General features: G+C 37.6%; 1 protein-coding gene across 1 annotated transcript in view; it reads right to left on the bottom strand.

Moving 5' to 3' along the window:
* The window catches only part of FAM186A (family with sequence similarity 186 member A), an 84,090-nt gene that overhangs the window by 39,251 nt on the left and 30,375 nt on the right, over window positions 1-14,464 (bottom strand). Inside the window, exons 2-3 of the mRNA XM_061416133.1 lie at window positions 7,138-7,354; window positions 6,052-6,222 (exon numbers count right to left, since the gene is read on the bottom strand). Of these exons, the coding sequence (XP_061272117.1) occupies window positions 6,052-6,222; window positions 7,138-7,354 (388 nt within the window). The remainder of the gene's footprint in view (window positions 1-6,051; window positions 6,223-7,137; window positions 7,355-14,464) is intronic.

The raw sequence follows: 14,464 nt of genomic DNA, 5'->3' as shown, positions 1-14,464 counted from the left end.
TTCCTAAGTGATCAGTGCAAGGAAACACAAGAAAACAATGGAAGGGAAAGACTAGAGCTCTCTTCAAGAAAATTAGAGATACCAAGGGAACATTTCATGCAAAGATGGGCACAATAAAGGACAGAAATGGTATGGACCTAATAGAAGCAGAAGATATTAAGAAGAGGTGGCAAGAATACACAGAAGAACTATACAAAAAAAGATCTTAATGACCCAGATAAGCACGATGGTGTGATCACTCACCTAGAGCCATATATCTTGGAGTGCGAAGTCAAGTGGGCCTTAGGAAGTGTCACTATGAACAAAGTTAGCTGAGCTGATGGAATTCCAGCTGAGCTATTTCAAATCCTAAAAATAATGCTGTTAAAGAGCTGCACTCAATATGCTAGCAACTTTGGAAAACTCAGCAGTGGCCATAGGAGTGGAAAAGGTCAGTTTTCACTCAAATCCCAAAGAAAGGCAATGCCAAAGAATGCTCAAACTACTGCACAGCTGCAGTCATCTTACATGCTAGCAAAGAAATGTTCAAATTCTCCAAGCTAGGCTTTAAGAGTACGTGAACCAAGAACTTCCAGATGTTCAAGCTGGATTTTGAAAAGGCAAAGGGACCAAAGATCAAATTGCCAACATCCGTTGGATCATTGAAAAAGCAAGAGAACTCCAGGAAAACATCTACTTCTGCTTCATTGACTTCCAAACCCTTTGAATGTGTGGACCACAGCAAACTCTGGAAAATTCTTCAAGAGTTGGGAATTCCAGACCACCTTACCTGCCTCCTGAGAAATCTGTATGAAGGTCAAGAAGCAACAGTTAGAAACAGATATGGAACAATGGACTGGTTACAAATTGAGAAAGGAGTATGTCAAGACTGTATACTGTCACCCTGTTAATTTAACTTATATACAGAGTTCAGTTCAGTCGCTCAGTTGTGTCTGACTCTTTGTGACCCCATGGACTGCAGCATGCAAGGCCTCCCTGTCTATTACCAACTCCCAGAGTTTACTCAAACTCATGTCTATTGAGTTGGTAATGCCATCCAACCATCTCATCCTCTGTCATCCCCTTCTCCTCCCGCCTTCAATCTTTCCCAGAATCAGGGTCTTTACAAATGAGTCAGTTCTTTGCATCAGGTGGCCGAAGTATTAGGGTTTCAGCTTCAGCATCAGTCCTTCCAATGAACATTCAGGACTGATTTCCTTTAGAATGGACTGGATTGTTCTCCTTTCAGTCCAAGGGACTCTCAAGAGTCTTCTCCAACACCACAGTTCAAAAGCATCAATTCTTTGGTGCTCAGCTTTGTTTATAGTCCAACTCTCACATCCATACATGACTACTGGAAAAACCAAAGCTTTGACTAGATGGACCTTTTTTGGCAAAGTAATATCTCTGCTTTTTAATATGCTGTCTAGGTTGGTCATAACTTATCTTCCAAGGAGCAAGCATCTTTTAATTTCATGGCTGCAATCACCATCTGCAGTGATTTTGGAGCCCCCAAAATAAAGTCAGCCACTGTTTCCACTGTTTCCCCATCTATTTGCCATGAAGTGACAGGACCAGATGCCATGATCTTAGTTTTCTGAATGTTGAGTTTTAAGCTAACTTTTTCACTCTCTTTCACTTTTACCAAGAGACTCTTTAGTTCTCTTCACTTTCTGCCATAAGGGTGGTGTCATCTGCATATCTGAGGTTATTGATATTTCTCCTGGCAATCTTGATTCCAGCTTGTGCTTCCTCCAGCCCAGCATTTCGTATGATGTCCTCTTCATATAAGTTAAATAAGCAGGGTGACAACATACAGCTTTGACATACTCCTTTCCTGATTTGGAACCAGTCTGTTGTTCCACGTCCAGTTCTCACTGTTGCTTCCTGACCTGCATACAGATTTCTCAAGAGGCAGGTCAGGTGGTCTGGTATTCCCATCACTTTAAGAATTTTCCAGAGTTTGCCGTGGTCCACACAGTCAAAGGCTTTAGCATAGTCAATAAAGCAGAAGTAGATATTTTTCTGGAACTCTCTGGCTTTTTTGATGATCCAACGGATGTTGGCAATTTGATCTCTGGTTCCTCTGCCTTTTCTAAATCCAGCTTGAACATCTGGAAGTTCATGGTTCACATACTGTTGAAGCCTGGCTTGGAGAATTTTGAGCATTATGTTACTAGTGTGTGAGATGAGTGCAATTGTGTGTTTGAGCATTCTTTGGCATTGCCTTTCTTTGGGATTTGAGTGAAAACTGACCTTTTCCAGTCCTGTGGCCACTGCTGAGTTTTCCAAATTTGCTGACATATTGAGTGCAGTGCTTTCACAGCATCATCTTTTAGGATTTTAAATAGCTCAGCTGGAATTCCATCACCTCCACTAGCTTTGTTCATAGTGATGCTTTCTAAGGCCCACTTGACTTTGCATTCCAGAATGTCTGGCTCATGGTGATCACACCATGGTGATTATCTGGATTGTGAAGATCTTTTTTGTACAGTTCTTCTGTGTATTCTTGCCACCTCTTCTTAATATCTTCTGCTTCTGTTAGGTCCATACCATTTCTGTCCTTTATTGTGCCCATTTTTGCATGAAATGTTCCCTTGGTATCTCTAATTTTCTTGAAGAGATCTCTAGACTTTCCCATTCTATTGGTTTCCTCTATTTCTTTGCACTGATTGCTGAGGAAGGCTTTCTTATCTCTCCTTGCTATTCTTTGGAACTCTGCATTCAAATGGGCATATGTTTCATTTTCTCCTTTCCCTTTTCTTCTATTCACAGGTATTTGTAAGGCCTCCTCAGACAACCATTTTGCCTTTTTGCATTTCTTTTCCTTGGGGATGGTCTTGATCCCTGCCTCCTGTACAATGTCACAAACTTCTGTTCATAGTTCTTCAGGCACCCTGTCTAGCAGGTCTAATCCCTTGAATCTAGTTGTCACTTCTACTGTATAGTCATAAGGGATTTGATTTAGGTAATACCTGAATCATCAAGTGGTTTTCCCTACTTTCTTCAGTTTAACTCTGAATTTGTCTCAGTTCGTGGTCTGTGCCACAGTCAGCTCCTGGTCTTGTTTTTGCTGGTTGTATAGAACCTCTGCATCTTCAGCTGCAGAGAATATAATCAGTCTGATTTCGATATTGACCATCTGGTGATGTCCATCTGCAGAGTCTTCTCTTGTGTTGTTGGAAGAGGTTATTTGCTATGACCAGTGTGTTCTCTTGACAGAACTCTGTTAGCCTTTGCCCTGCTTCATTTTGTACTCCAAGGCCAAATTTGCCTGCTATTCCAGGTATTTCTTGACTCCCTACTTTTGTATTCCAGTCCCCTATAATGAAAATCACATCTTTTTTGGGTGTTAGTTCTAGAAGGTCTTATAGGTCTTCATAGAACCATTGAGTTTCAGCTTCTTCAGCATTACTGGTCAGGGCATAAACTTGGATTAATGTGATATTGAATAGTTTGCCTTGGAAACAAACAGAGATCATTCTGTCATATGCAGAGTACATCATATGAAATGCTGGGCTGGATGGAGCACAAGGTGGAATCAAGATTGCTGGGAGAAATATCAATAACCTCAGATACGCAGGTGACACCACCCTTATGGCAGAAAGCTAAAAGGAACTAAAGAGCCTCTTGATGAAAATGAAAGAGGAGAGTGAAAAGCTGGCTAAAAACTCAGCCTTAAAAAATGAAGGTCATGGCATCTGGTCCCATCACTTCATGGCAAATAGATGGGGAAACAATTTAAACAGTGACAGATTTTATTTTCTCAGGTTCCAAAATCACTGCAGATGGTGACTGCAGCCATGAAATTAAAAGATGCTTGCTCCTTGGAGGAAAGCTATGGCAAACCTAGACAGCATTTTAAAAAGCAGAGACCTTACTTTGCTGACAAAGGTCCATCTAGTCAAAGCTATGGTTTCTCCAGCAGTCATGTATGGATGTGAGAGTTGAACCAAAAGAAACCTGAACACGGAAGAATCGATGCTTTTGAACTGTGGTGTTGGAGAAGACTCTTGAGAGTCCCTTGGACTGCAAGGAGATCCAACAAGTTCATCCTAAAGGAAATCAGTCCTGAATATTCATTGGAAGGACTGATGCTTTAGCTGAAACTCCAACACTTTGGCCACCTGATGTGAAGAACTGACTCATTAGAAAAGACCCTGATGCTGGGAAAGATTGAAGGCAGGAGGAGAAGAGGATGACAACAGAGGATGAGATGTTTGGATGGCATCACTGACTCAAAGGACATGAGTTTGTGTAAGCTCCAGGAGTTGGTGATGGACAGAGAAGCCTGCTGTGTTGTAGTCCATGGGTTTCAAAGAGTCAGACATGACTAAATATCTGAACTGAACAATAACCACAGCGGAGCTAGAGAGACTATACAAGTATCAAACAAAATAGACTTTAAGGCAAAGAAAAAGAAATGTATCTAGTGACAACAAAGGACATTTTATAAAAATAAAGGCATCCATTCATCAGGAAGCTGCACAGTTATAATCATATGTGTACCTAACAACCGAGTCTTAAAATACAGGAAGCCAATAACTGGCAGAATTCAAGAGAAATAACAATAATAATTGGAAAATTCAATATCCCACTCTCAATAATGGATAGAACTAGATAGAAAATCATTGAATATATATATAAATATATATATATGAGTAGAACAATATAAACAAACTGTAAAACACTCTATCTGACAACAATGTAGTGTATATTCTTTTCAACAGCACATGAAATGCTTTACAGAATAGATCATATGCTAGGCTATAAAACAAGTCCCAGTACATTTAAAAGGATTAAAATAATACAAAATATGTTCCAAAGTGCAGTGTGCTAGATCGATGGATAGATAAAATATAATCTCCTTTTGGTTCAGGGTTTTTGGTTCAGAGTTGAACCCTGAATAATACAAGTTCTTAATGCAACACTAAAACCATGATCCATATAAGGAAAAAAAAAAAGATAAACTGATGGAACTTCATCAGAATTAAACACTTCTGGGCTTCAAGGCACCATTAAGAAAATGAAAAGACAAGCCACAGACTGGGAGAAAACATTTGCAAATTATTTTTCTGAAAAAGGACTTGTTATCCAGAATATCTAAGAAGCTCTTAAAACTCAATAATAAAAATGAGTATTTGAATAGATGCTTCATCAAAGAAGATATAGGAATGACCAATAAGCACATGACAAAGTGCTCAACATCATTAGTCAGGGAAATGCAAATTAAAGCCACAATGAGAAACCACCTCACAGCTATTAAGAAAGTAAAATAAAAAAGACAGTGGAAACTAACACAACATTGTAAAGCAATTATACTTTAAAAAAAAAGAAAAAAAAGACAATAACAAGTGTTGTTGAAAATGTGAAATAAGTGGAACCCTAATACATTGCTGATGAAAATTGAAATGGTGCTATCACTTGGGAAATCAGCTAATAATTTCTTAAAAAGTTAAATATATGTTTACCAGCAATAGATAAATAAATGACATAGAAATTCTGCTCCTAGGTATCTCCAAAAAGAAATGAAAATTTATGTTCATACAAAAACATACATGTGTGTTCATAGTGGCATTATTCAAAAACACGAAAAAGTGGGAGCAATGCAAATGAACTGGTAAATGGATAAATAAGGTCTGGTATATGCAAAGAGTGGTGTACAACTGGCACTAGAAAGGAAGAAACTGTGATTCATTCTGTAACACAGCTGAACGTCAAAACATTATGCTAAATGAAAGAAGCCAGACATAAAGGACTATGTGAAATATGATTCAATTTTATGAAATATCCAAGAAAGGCAAATCTATTGAGACAGAAAATAGATTGTTGATTGTCTGGGGCTGAAGGTGGGAATGAGGATTGACTGCAAATGGGCCTGAGGGATCTTTTGTGGATCATAAAATGTTCTAAAGTTAGACTGTGGTGATAGTTGCACAACTCTAAATGTATTAAAAGCCATTGAATTATACAACTATTGTGGGTAAACTTTATGGTATGTAAATTATACCTCAATAAAGCTGTTTTTTAGAAAAAGTAAAATCTATATCCAATGTCTTAGAGCACTCTTACCTGTTTTTTTCTTTTGTTTCTTCTTTTCTTCAAGCAAAAACATACTAATTCTGCTTAGTATCTTGACATTGTTCTCAATAGCTTTGAACGTTTCTGGTAACATCTCCATTTGTGCTAAACAGTGATGGTGTTCTTCAATATCAATTGCAGTGATCTCAGACAAAGTGACATCTTGAAGAGAGTAAAAAAAATTACTTTTGTGCAGAAAAATAATTATAACCATATAGGCTTATAATATTGGCTACCTACTCAATATTGTAGTATTGGGAAATACAGATACCTTATACCTATTTCTATTCTGAGGATTTTCTCTGTGAAGAAATGAAAAAAGAAAAGACTTGGAATAGAAGACTGAACAGTAAATCTTGGGCATGAAAATATGCTTAAAATATAGTTAAAAGGTATCTAATTGGTTTTATTCCCTGATATCAGGGATAAAGGTCTAAAATGTGATTATATGCTTTAATACTGGGGATTAAAACCCCAATTAACTCCCTTGGTAAGTTTTCTAGTATTTCATAACCCCTGTTATATGAAATTTCTTGTAACTAAATGAAATTTCTCTTTTTTGTATTCTTAGCTTATTCATTCTTTCACTCAACTAGACTCTCCTCTGTCATATACTATTCTAGATGCTGAAGACACAGCATTGAATAAAACTAATTCCCTGACTTTATTATTATTTATATTCTAGTGAAAGGAAACAAACAAAATTTAAAAAATATTAATTATAAAGTGTGCCAGATGGTAAGAAAAGCTATACACAAAGAATAACAGACAGTGCCAGGTGTAGAGAATGGGGATGGTCAGAGAACACCTCATTTTAAAGTGAGATATAAGCAGAGAATAAACCGTGTGGCTACCTGGTAGAAAATGTTCCAGGCAAGGGACTAGGAAGCATTAAGACACTGGGCAGGAGCATGCTAAGTGAGCAAACTTGTTTTCCTTATTTTATTCTTCCTGAAACAGAGTGCAACTGTTTAACCATCTTAGCCTTTCCTTCTTTAGTCTTCTAATCCTTCAAAATTTACTTATAATTCTGTTCTGTAGGTTTTCATTAACTTTAAATCACTTCTGGAAACTTACTCCATTCTTCCAGCCAGGCCAGAATGTAGGCAAGAGTCTTGTCTTTAATTTCAGCAGTCTTAGCGCAAGCAACTATTTTCTCCAGCAAGCTTCCTCTCCGTTTCTTATGTTCTATAAGGGATATTTTCCTTCCAGCATGCATATTTTCATCCGCAGTATAGCGATTTATTATACGCTTCACATTTTGCATTATGTCTGCCAGCTGCATATTAAGATACTATAAGAATAAGAAGGGAGATTATAGTAATAAGTCCTGTTTGACAATAAGATTTGATCACCTGTCTTCCCAGAATGTCAGTGATAGTCACTATAAAGTTCTCTAATCAAAAGCTTTTTAATTCTAATTTTTCTGTAAGTCTAAGATTTTCCTTTTAATTTTTTTCTCTGCCTTCATCCTAGAATTTCTATGATATAATGAAAAGAATATTTGGTTTGAAACTACATCTGGATTCTAACTCTAGCTCCCTCCTTAAAATGATTTTTAGTGGACTTCCCTGGTGATCCAGTGGTTAAGAATCCGCCTGCCAATGTAGGGGCATGGGTTTGATCCCTGGTCTGGGAATATTCCACATGCCATAGGGCAGTAAGCCCATACACCAAAACTACTGAAGTCCCCTCTCTGTAGAGCCCATGTTCCACAAGAGAAGCCACTTCAATGAGAAGCCTGAAACTAGAGAATAGCCCTCCTCTTGCTGCAACTAGAGAAAACCCTCACAGCAACGAAGACCCAGCACAGCTGAAAAAATAAATAAAAATTGTTTTTAAAAAGATAACTCTTTAAAAAATTATTTTCTACAATCATGACTCATCTGTAAAATAATGGAGATGCTAAGTTTACAGTTGATCTGAAACATGTAACATGTGTGAAATGCCTTATAGACTATGGCTGCTATAAACAATGGAGAAGGCAATAGCACCCCACTCCAGTACTTCTGCCTGGAAAATCGCATGGACGGAGGAGCCTGGAAGGCTGCAGTCCATGAGGTTGCTAAGGGTCGGACACAACTGAACGACTTCACTTTGACTTTTCACTTTCATGCATTGGAGAAGGAAATGACAACCCACTCCAGTGTTCTTGCCTGGAGAATCCCAGGGACGGGGGAGCCTGGTGGGCTGCTGTCTATGGGGTCACACAGAGTCGGACACGACTGAAGTGACTTAGTAGCAGCAGCTATAAACAAACTAATTAAAGGAAATTACTTTAAAAAAAATTAACCCTTACACCTGGAAAGCAGCTATTGGAATATTCCACAACATGACTTTTATTTCATTATTTCCCCTCCTCAAGAATCTATCAGTAAATTTCTTCTGTTCATCACTTTATTCTAGTAGTTCTCAGTGGGGGTAATTACTGCCTCATATATGGCATTTAGAAATTTATGGGACTTCCTGGTGGTACAGGAATAGGAATCTGCCTGCTTATGCAGGGGACATGGGTTCGATGTTGGGTCCAGGCATAGTCCACATGCAGCAGATCAACTAAGCTCATGCACCACAGCTACTGAACCCTTACTCCAAAGCCCTGGAACTGCAACTACTGAGCTCAGGTTCTACAGTTACTGAAGCCCATGCTCCTAGAGCCTGTGCTCAGCCACAAGAGAAGCCTGAGCACTGCAACAAAGAGTAGACCCCGCTCACACAACTGGAGAAAGCCCACGGAAAGCAAAAAGACCCAGCTCAGCCAAAAAAAGAAAGAGAGAGAGAGGTGGACTTCCCTGGTGGTTCAGTGGTTAAGAATCTGCATTGCAATGCAAGGGACACTAGTGCAATCCCTGGTCCCAGAAAATCACACATGCTGCAGAGCAACGAAGCCCTCGAGCCAGTGCTCTAGAGCCCGCGAATTGCAATTACAGAAGCTATGTGCTGCAACTACGGAAGCCTGCATGCCTGGAGCCCATGCCCCATGTCCCTGGAGCCCATGCAGAAGAGAAGCCACTGCAATGAGAAGCCCACACACTGCAACAGAGAGTAGAACCCCCACCCCACCACCACAGATAGAGAAAGCCCATGCACAGCACATGCCATAGCCAAAAAATAAAGATACATCTATAAGCTTAAAAAAAAAGGTCATAATGTCTGCCAAAGAAAAGCCCTTTAGGTTGTAACAATGAATGGAAGGGAACACATTGTACTTAGTAAAGGATGCTAAGTTGTGCCAGCCCACCCTATGTGCAATGGACAGTATACATATTTAAGAATTGGCTCATCCCGCATAAATTTTCAGTCCAATGGGATATTCATGAGTTACATAAAATCTGTTTATAATTATCTGAGCCTAGAAACTTATTCTTTTTAAAGTATAAATGGAAAGTAAGTTCCTACCAAGTTTAATTGCTTACTGAAATTTCCAGGAATGCAAATATTATGCAAATCAAAAGAAAATGTTCTTTAGGATTTTGCCAATAAAATTTCACCATTCACCAATAAAATGTTCACCATAGTACCAACCAGCAATGCACTATTGCTAATAGTATGTAATGTCACTGCAATAAACCTGCATTTGTTTCAGCCTATATTCATAGCTTTCATATTTATTTTAATTCTGCATAAAGATGCAAGCCTCTGCTACATCTTTGTAATGTCTTCTAGTGAAGTTTGACTTAGAATTTACACATTGAAATGCATGTTATTAAATTTAGCACTTTTATTTACCTTCATATAATAATTTTTTAAAGTATGAGTGTAGATATCTTATCTAGGAAATTCATGTCAGAGGAACAAAAGGGACGTTAAAAATATATTTAAAGGGCATAGTAAATCTGATAGATGGAGAACCACTGCTCCATCTTTTCCAACTTTATCAATTACTTTCTCAATTTGGCTTCAGATAAACCTAACTTCCTCTACACTCCTTACAACAGCAGTGAGATTTGAATTTTGCAAACCAAATCGCCATGCCAAAAGAGTAATCAAATGTTAGGTGCTAGAATTACTGCAGTCAGAAATAGGTAATGCAGTTGCAGTAGATTAAGTCAGAAATACAGGAGAGCAGAGACAAAGTTTGATAAGCCAAGTGATGAAGAATAACATTACAAACTAACACATAACATGGTGATTAAGGAAAAAGTGTTACCAACTTCTCATATATTCTCCCACAGAATGGAAAAGAACTCTTCTCAATTCATTCTTTGTGGCCAGAATTACCCTCATACCAAGATGGATAAAGATATTGAAAAAAAAAAAAAACCTGCTACAGATCAACATCTCTATAAATTTTGTTGCAAAAATCCTCAACAAAATACTAAATAGAATTAGCACCATATTGATAGAATTATATACCACAAACACGTGGGATTTATTCCAGGGATACAAAAATGGTTCAACATGTGAAAATCAATGAATGAAATACACCAAATTAACAAAATGAAGGAAAAAATCATATGATCATCTCAACTGATACAGAAAAAGCATGTGACAATATTCAACACCCTTTCATGATGAAAGCTCTCAGCAAAGCAGGTGTAAAGGGAAAATACTTCAATATAATAAATGTCATATATGACAAGCCCACAGCTAACATCACACTGAAAGGTGAAAATCTGAAAGTTATTCCTCTAAGATTAGGAACAAGTAAAGGATTCCAACTCTCATCAGTTCTATTCAACATATTACTGGAAGTCCTAGCCAGAGTAATTCGGGAGAAAAATAAATTTTAAAAAATCAAAATTGGAAAAGAAAAAAATAATATTTGTTTGCAGATGATATGATATTATATGTTGAAAACTCTAAAGCTTACACACACACACACACACACACACATACACCCCAAACCTGTTAGGACAAATAAATGAATTCAGCAAAGTTGCAGGATACAAAATCACACACACAAAAAAAGCATGTTTAATTTTCTGGGACTTCCCTGGTGGTACAGTAGTTGAGAATCTGCCTTGCAATGCAAGGACATGCATTTGACTCCTGGTCGGGGAGCTAAGCTCCCACATGACACAGAGCAACCTAGCCCATGCCCCACAGTTACTGAGCCTGCGCACTCTGCAGCCCACACGCCACAACTAGAAAGTCCACACACTACAGCAAAAGATTCCACATGGCACAGCAAAGATCCTGCAAAACTAAGATTGACGCAGCCTAATAAATAAATAGATATGTTTAATTTTCTATATACTCATAATGAACTATCAGAAAGAGAAATTAAGAAAATAATCCCATTTACAATTGCATAAAAAAAAATACCTGGCAATAAATTTAACTGAGGTGAAAGACCTATATATTGGAAATGAAAGACATAAATGAAAGAAATGAAGAAATTAATATTGTTAATTCTCCTAAGAATTAAAATATTCATACCACCCAAAGCAGTCTACACATAGAAAGCAATCGTTTTCAAAATTCCAATAACACTTTTTATAGGAATAGAACAAAAAGCCCTAAAATTTGTATGGAATCATAAGAGGCTCTGAATAGCTAAAGCAATACTGAGAAAGAACAACAAAGCTGGAGCTCCTTGATTTCAAACAATAGTACAAAGTTATAGAAATTAAAACAATATGACATAAAAACAGACCCACAGATCAATGGAATAGAAAAGAAAGTCCAGAAATAAACCCATACACACATACGGTAAATTTACGACAAAGCAGCCAAGGATATACGCTGGGGAAAGGACAGTCTTTCCAATACATGGTGCTGGAAAAACGGCAGCCACATACAGAAGAAAGAACTGGGGATTGCTATCTTATACCATGCATAAAAATTAACTCAAAATGGATGAGAAACTTGAATGTAAGACCTCAAACTATAAAAATTCCAGAAGAAAACACATAGGCAGTAATCTCCTTGACATTGTTCTTGGTGATAATTTTTTGGATTTCACACCATAGCAAAGGTAACAAAAGCAAAAATAAACAAGTAGGACTGCATCAAGCTAAAAAGCTTCTTCACAGCAAAGGAAACCATCAACAAAATGAAAAAGCAACCTACTGAGTGGGGGGGAATATTTGCAAATCGTATGTCTGATAAGGGGGTAATATTCAAAATATATAAAGAACTCATACAACTCAATAGCAAAAACCCAAACAATCTGATTAAAATATGGACAGAAGATCTACATAGACATTTTTCCAACAAAGACATATAGATGTTCAATGGGTACATAAGAAGATAATTACTGTCATTAATCATCAGGAAAATGCAAATCAAAATCACAATGAAATGTACCACACACCTGTTAGAATGACTGTTATAAAAAAGATTGGAAATAATAACACTTGTTAGTGTTGGCAAGGATGTGGGGAGAAGGAAATCCTCATGCATTATTAGTGGAGTCAATTGGTGCAGCCACTATGGAAAAAAAAAAGCTGAAGCTCCAATACTTTGGCCACCTGATGCTAAGAGCGGATTCACTGGAGACCCTGATGCTGGCAAAGATTGAAGGCAAAAGAAGGGTGCAGCAGGAGATGAGATGGCTAGATAGCACCAGCAACTCAGTAAAAATGAATTTGAGAAAACTCTGGGAGATAGTGGAGGACAGAGGAGCCTGGTGTGCTGCAGTCCATGGGGTCGCAAAGAGTCAGACATGACTTAGTGAGTGAATAACAATAACTATGGAAAACGAAATGGAGGTTCCTCAAAAAATTAAAAATAGATCTACAATATGATCCAGGAATTCTGCTTTTGGGTATTTTTAGCTATAGAAAATACAAATAGTAATTAGAAAACAAATATGTATTCCCATGTTCACTGTAGCATTATTTTCAATAGCCAAAATACGGAAACGATCCAAGCATCCATCAATAATGAACAGATAAATGTATGTGTATTATATACACCTACACAAATATACAATGAAATAGTATTCATCTGTAGAAAAAGATAAAGGTTTTCCATTTGCAACAACATGGATTGACTTTGAGGGCATTACGCTAAGAGAAATAAGTCAGAGGAAGAGAAATACCATACGATCTTTCTTACATGTGAAATCTAAAATAAAACTAAGTTCATAGCTACAAAGAAGAATTTGATTGTTACCAGAGGTGGAGGTAGGGATGGCGTGAAAAATGGGTGAACCACTTTTTTTTTTTTTTTTAGTTTAGTTGAAATAAATCGAATTTAAAAAATCAATTGTGGACTTCCCTGGTGGTTCAGTGGTTAAGAATCTGCCTGCCAATGCAGGGGACACAGGTTTGATCTCTGGCTTGGGGACGATTCCACATGCCGCAAGGCAACTAAGCCCTAGCATCCCAGTTACTTGAGACCATGCACCCTAGAGCCTGTGCTCCAAACAAGAGAAGCCACTGCAATGAGAAGCCTGTGCATCGCAACTAGAGAAAGTCTGCATGCAGCAGCGAAGACCCAGCACAGCCAAAAATAAATAAATTTTTTTAATAAAAAAATTTTAAATAAAAAACTTTTTAAAATCGGAAAAGGAAATTAAGAGAACAATTCTACTTACAGTAGCATCAGAAGAATAAAATTATTCATAATAAACAACCAAGAAGGCTAAAGACAATGTTAAAACATTAATACTATTGAACGAATCTACAGCTACTGCGCTCATTAGCAAAACCTCAATGATTGTGCAGAAATAGAAGTACATCTTTAGGATTCATGTGGAATCTCAAGGAACCCCGAATACCCAAAATGGTCTTGAAGAATGAAGTTAGAGATCTCATACGTCTCATTTTCAATCATTATTGTAAATTTACAGTAGTTAAATGACGTATTTTAATTATAAGAGACATATAGAATACAAAGCCCAGAAACAAGCTTTCACACATATGGTTAAATAATTTTTTTTAACTTAAAAAAATTTATTTGGCTGTGCTGGATCTTAGTTGTGGCACTCAGAATCTTGGATCTTCTGCAGCATGCACGATCTATAGTCACGGAACTCGGACTCTCAGTTGGGGGATGTGGGATCTAGTTCCCTGACCAGGGATTGAGCCCCGATCCCCTGTATTGGGAGTGTGGAGTCTTAGCCATTGGGCTACTAGGGAAGTCCCTGGTCAAATAATTTTGATGAGAGTGTCAAGGCTTTTTAATGGGAGAGGACAATCTGTCAACAAATGATGTTGGGAAAATTGGATACATCCATGCAAGAATGAAGTAGGACCCTTATCTTATACCATATATAAATATTAACTCAAAATGAACTAAAAAACCTAAGCATAAGACCTAAAACTATAAAACATAGAAAACGTAGAGAGAAAAGCTTCATGACATTGGATTTGGTACCAAAAGTACAGGCAACAAAAGTAAAAATAGAGTGTTTAGTCGATAAGTCGTGTCCGACTCTTTTGCCACCCCATGGACTATAGCCGGCCAGGCACCTGTCCATGGAATTTTCCAGGCAAGAACATTGGAGTGGGTT

The sequence above is a fragment of the Bos javanicus genome, chromosome 5 (genome assembly GCF_032452875.1).
Source record: "Bos javanicus breed banteng chromosome 5, ARS-OSU_banteng_1.0, whole genome shotgun sequence".
In the NCBI taxonomy this organism is placed as follows: domain Eukaryota; kingdom Metazoa; phylum Chordata; class Mammalia; order Artiodactyla; family Bovidae; genus Bos; species Bos javanicus.
Note: the sequence above shows the minus strand (reverse complement) of the source record. Positions and strands in the feature narration are given on the sequence as shown.